Genomic DNA, 5,000 nt, shown 5'->3' with positions numbered 1-5,000 from the left:
GCTGTTGTCAGACATCGGGCCTCTGTTGGGTGGGAGGATCCAGACTCAGCTGGAGAAGGAGGTAGTTCCTTCTCTGGACACAGCTCTGCGCATGGCTGGAGGTAACCACCCTTTATAACACATTATAACACATTTAGCAACTTTTTAACACTCTTGTAACACCTTATAGCACCTTTATAACATAAACAATGCCTTATAACACATTTACAATCAACTGTTTATAACACCGTATATCAACGTAACTCCCTTATAACACCTTTAAAATCAACTGTTTATAACACCGTATATCAACGTAACTCCCTTATAACACATTTATAACACATTATAGCACCTTTATAACACAAACAACACCTTATAACACCCTAAACAGATTTATAACACATTATAGCACCTTTATAACACTCCGTATCACCTTCATAACAAATTATTAATACCTTTATAACACCCTTATACCATCTTTATAACACCCTTATAACGCTCCGTATCACCTTCATAACAAATGTCTAATATCTTTATAACACCCTTATACCATCTTTATAACACCCTTATAACACTCCGTATCACCTTCATAACAAATTATTAATACCTTTATAACACCCTTATACCATCTTTATAACACATTTATAACCTGCTTATCCAGAGCGACTTCCAGTTCGTGCTTTCATCTTCAGGTCGCTAGGTGGGACAACCACACAACAGCACTACATGGTCAGAGATGGCATTATAATGCATCGCTACAGCTACTACAGTTATAGCATTATAATGCATCGCTACAGCAACTAAAGTTATAGCATTATAATGCATCGCTACAGCAACTAAAGTTATAGCATTATAATGCATCGCTACAGCTACAACATTATAACATTATAATACCTTGTTACTGCTACAACAGTTATAGCATTATAATACCTTGTTACTGCTACAACAGTTATAGCATTATAATACCTTGTTACTCCTACAACATTATAACATTATAACACCTTGTTACTGCTACAATAGTTATAACATTATAATACCTTGTTACTGCTACAACATTATAATACCTTGTTACTGCTACAACAGTTATAGCATTATAATACCTCATTACTGCTACAACAGTTATAGCATTATAATACCTCATTACTGCTACAACAGTTATAGCATTATAATACCTCATTACTGCAACTACAGTTATAGCATTATAATACCTCGTTACTGCTACAACAGTTATAACATTATAATACCTTGTTACTGCTACAACAGTTATAACCTTATAATACCTCGTTACTGCTAGAACAGTTATAACATTATAATACCTCGTTACTGCTACAACATTATAACCTTATAATACCTCGTTACTGCTACAACATTATAATACCTCGTTACCGCTACAACATTATAACATTATAATACCTTGTTACTGCTACAACAGTTATAGCATTATAATACCTCGTTACTGCTACAACATTATAATACCTCGTTACTGCTACAACATTATAATACCTCGTTACTGCTACAACAGTTATAGCATTATAATACCTCGTTACTGCTACAACAGTTATAACACGTGGTCTTAGTTCTTCTGTCATGTTGACGTCTGTCTCTGTGTTCTTCTGTTTCCAAGGCAAAGTGGAGAACGCCGTTAAAGGTAACAACATAATAGAAGTGTTTTTTAACCTCTCAGACTGGTCGCCATTGGTGTCAGTATTAGAACTGACCTCCAGTCAGTGGTGTCAGGATGAGAACTGACCTCCAGTCAGTGGTGTCAGAATGAGAACTGACCTCCAGCCAGTGGTGTCAGGATGAGAACTACCCTCCAGTCAGTGGTGTCAGTATTAGAACTGACCTCCAGTCAGTGGTGTCAGGAGGATAACTGATCTCCAGTCAGTGGTGTCAGGATGAGAACTGACCTCCAGTCAGTGGTGTCAGGAGGATAACTGATCTCCAGTCAGTGGTGTCAGGATGAGAACTGACCTCCAGTCAGTGGTGTCAGGATGAGAACTGACCTCCAGTCAGTGGTGTCAGGAGGATAACTGATCTCCAGTCAGTGGTGTCAGGATGAGAACTGACCTCCAGTCAGTGGTGTCAGGATGAGAACTGACCTCCAGTCAGTGGTGTCAGGATGAGAACTGACCTCCAGTCAGTGGTGTCAGGATGAGAACTGACCTCCAGCCAGTGGTGTCAGGATGAGAACTGATCTCCAGTCAGTGGTGTCAGGATGAGAACTGACCTCCAGTCAGTGGTGTCAGGATGAGAACTGACCTCCAGTCAGTGGTGTCAGGATGAGAACTGACCTCCAGTCAGTGGTGTCAGGATGAGAACTGACCTGCAGTCAGTGGTGTCAGGTTGAGAACTGACCTCCAGTCAGTGGTGTCAGTATTAGAACTGACCTCCAGTCAGTGGTGTCAAGAGGATAACTGACCTCCAGTCAGTGGTGTCAAGAGGATAACTGACCTCCAGTCAGTGGTGTCAAGAGGATAACTGACCTCCAGTCAGTGGTTTATCAGTTTAGTTACAGTGGTGTCAGGATGAGAACTGACCTCCAGTCAGTGGTGTCAGTATTAGATCAGTGGTGTGTCATGCCCTCACCTCACGCGACCTCCTCTCCTCTCCTCTCTTCTCCTTTCTCCTCTCCTCTCCTCTCCTCTCCTCTCCTCTCCTCTCCTCTCCTCTCCTCTCCTCTCCTCTCCTCTCCTCTCCTCTCCTCTCTCTCTTCTCTTCTCTTCTCTTCTCTTCTCTTCTCTTCTCTTCTCTTCTCTTCTCTTCTCTTCTCCTCTCCTCTCCTCTCCTCTCCTCTTCAACCCCCTCATCTCCTCCTCTCCTCTCCTCTCCTCTCCTCTTCTACCCTCTCCTCTCCTCTCCTTTCTCCTCTCCTCTCCTCTCCTCTCCTCTCTTCTCCTTTCTCCTCTCCTCTCCTCTTCTACCATCTCCTCTCCTCTTCTACCCTCTCCTCTCCTCTTCTACCCCCTCATCTCCTCCTCTCCTCTCCTCTCCTCTTCTCTCCTCTCCTCTCCTACCCTCTCCTCTCCTTTCTCATCTCATCTCCTCTCCTCTTCTACCACCTCCTCTCCTCTCCTCTCCTCTCCCCCTGTCCTCCGTAGCTCTGCGTGAGTCTAAGGAGGCGTTGGAGAGTGTTAGTTCTTCGTTGGATGTTCTTCATGAGGGAACCTCTCGTCTGGCGCTCCGTCTGACGTATGAACGGACCTCCCTGTCCAACACCCTGTCTGATCCGGCCTGCACTAACGGAGCTGTGTCACGCACCTGCAACAACATCCGCATTACACTCCCACAGCTGGGAATCAACAGCAACTTCTCTGGGGTACGTACACACCTGCAACTCCATTCAAACTACACACTAAACATGCTAAACACTAAACATGCTAAACACTAAACATGCTAAACACTAAACATGCTAAACACTAAACATGCTAAACACTAAACATGCTAAACACTAAGCATGCTAAACACTAAACATGCTAAACACTAAGCATGCTAAACACTAAACATGCTAAACACTAAACATGCTAAACACTAAGCATGCTAAACACTAAACATGCTAAACACTAAACATGCTAAACACTAAACATGCTAAACACTAAGCATGCTAAACACTAAACATGCTAAACACTAAACATGCTAAACACTAAGCATGCTAAACACTAAGCATGCTAAACACTAAACATGCTAAACACTAAACATGCTAAACACTAAACATGCTAAACACTAAGCATGCTAAACACTAAACATGCTAAACACTAAGCATGCTAAACACTAAGCATGCTAAACACTAAACATGCTAAACACTAAGCATGCTAAACACTAAACATGCTAAACACTAAGCATGCTAAACACTAAACATGCTAAACACTAAACATGCTAAACACTAAACATGCTAAATACTAAACATGCTAAACACTAAACATGCTAAACACTAAACATGCTAAACACTAAACATGCTACATACTAAACATTAAACATGCTAAACACTGAACATGCTAAACACTAAACATGCTAAACACTAAACATGCTACATACTAAACATTAAACATGCTAAACACTAAACATGCTAAATACTAAACATGCTAAACACTAAACATGCTAAATCCTAAACATGCTAAACATTAAACATGCTAAACACTAAACATGCTACATACTAAACATTAAACATGCTAAACACTGAACATGCTAAACACTAAAAATGCTAAATACTAAACATGCTAAACACTAAACATGCTACATACTAAACATTAAACATGCTAAACACTAAACATGCTAAATACTAAACATGCTAAACACTAAACATGCTAAATCCTAAACATGCTAAACATTAAACATGCTAAACACTAAACATGCTAAATACTAAACATGCTAAACACTAAACATGCTAAATCCTAAACATGCTAAACATTAAACATGCTAAACACTAAACATGCTACATACTAAACATTAAACATGCTAAACACTGAACATGCTAAACACTAAAAATGCTAAATACTAAACATGCTAAACACTAAACATGCTACATACTAAACATTAAACATGCTAAACACTAAACATGCTAAATACTAAACATGCTAAACACTAAACATGCTAAATCCTAAACATGCTAAACATTAAACATGCTAAACACTAAACATGCTAAATACTAAACATGCTAAACACTAAACATGCTAAATCCTAAACATGCTAAACATTAAACATGCTAAACACTAAACATGCTAAATACTAAACATGCTAAACACTAAACATGCTAAATCCTAAACATGCTAAACATTAAACATGCTAAACACTAAACATGCTACATACTAAACATTAAACATGCTAAACACTGAACATGCTAAACACTAAACATGCTAAACACTAAACATGCTAAACATGCTAAACACTAAACATGCTAAACACTATAAATGCTAAATAATAAACATGCTAAACACTAAACATGCTACATACTAAACATTAAACATGCTAAACACTAAACATGCTAAATACTAAACATGCTAAACACTAAACATGCTAAATCC

General features: G+C 39.2%; 1 protein-coding gene across 1 annotated transcript in view; it reads left to right on the top strand.

Moving 5' to 3' along the window:
- The window catches only part of LOC139419165 (prominin-1-A-like), a 58,798-nt gene that overhangs the window by 24,524 nt on the left and 29,274 nt on the right, over window positions 1-5,000 (top strand). The window contains exons 7-9 of the mRNA XM_071169147.1: window positions 12-101; window positions 1,604-1,627; window positions 3,081-3,298. Of these exons, the coding sequence (XP_071025248.1) occupies window positions 12-101; window positions 1,604-1,627; window positions 3,081-3,298 (332 nt within the window). The remainder of the gene's footprint in view (window positions 1-11; window positions 102-1,603; window positions 1,628-3,080; window positions 3,299-5,000) is intronic.

This window comes from Oncorhynchus clarkii, chromosome 10, assembly GCF_045791955.1.
Source record: "Oncorhynchus clarkii lewisi isolate Uvic-CL-2024 chromosome 10, UVic_Ocla_1.0, whole genome shotgun sequence".
Classification (NCBI taxonomy): domain Eukaryota; kingdom Metazoa; phylum Chordata; class Actinopteri; order Salmoniformes; family Salmonidae; genus Oncorhynchus; species Oncorhynchus clarkii.
The sequence above is the reverse complement of the archived record's forward strand: the minus strand, read 5'-3'. Positions and strand labels throughout refer to the sequence as shown.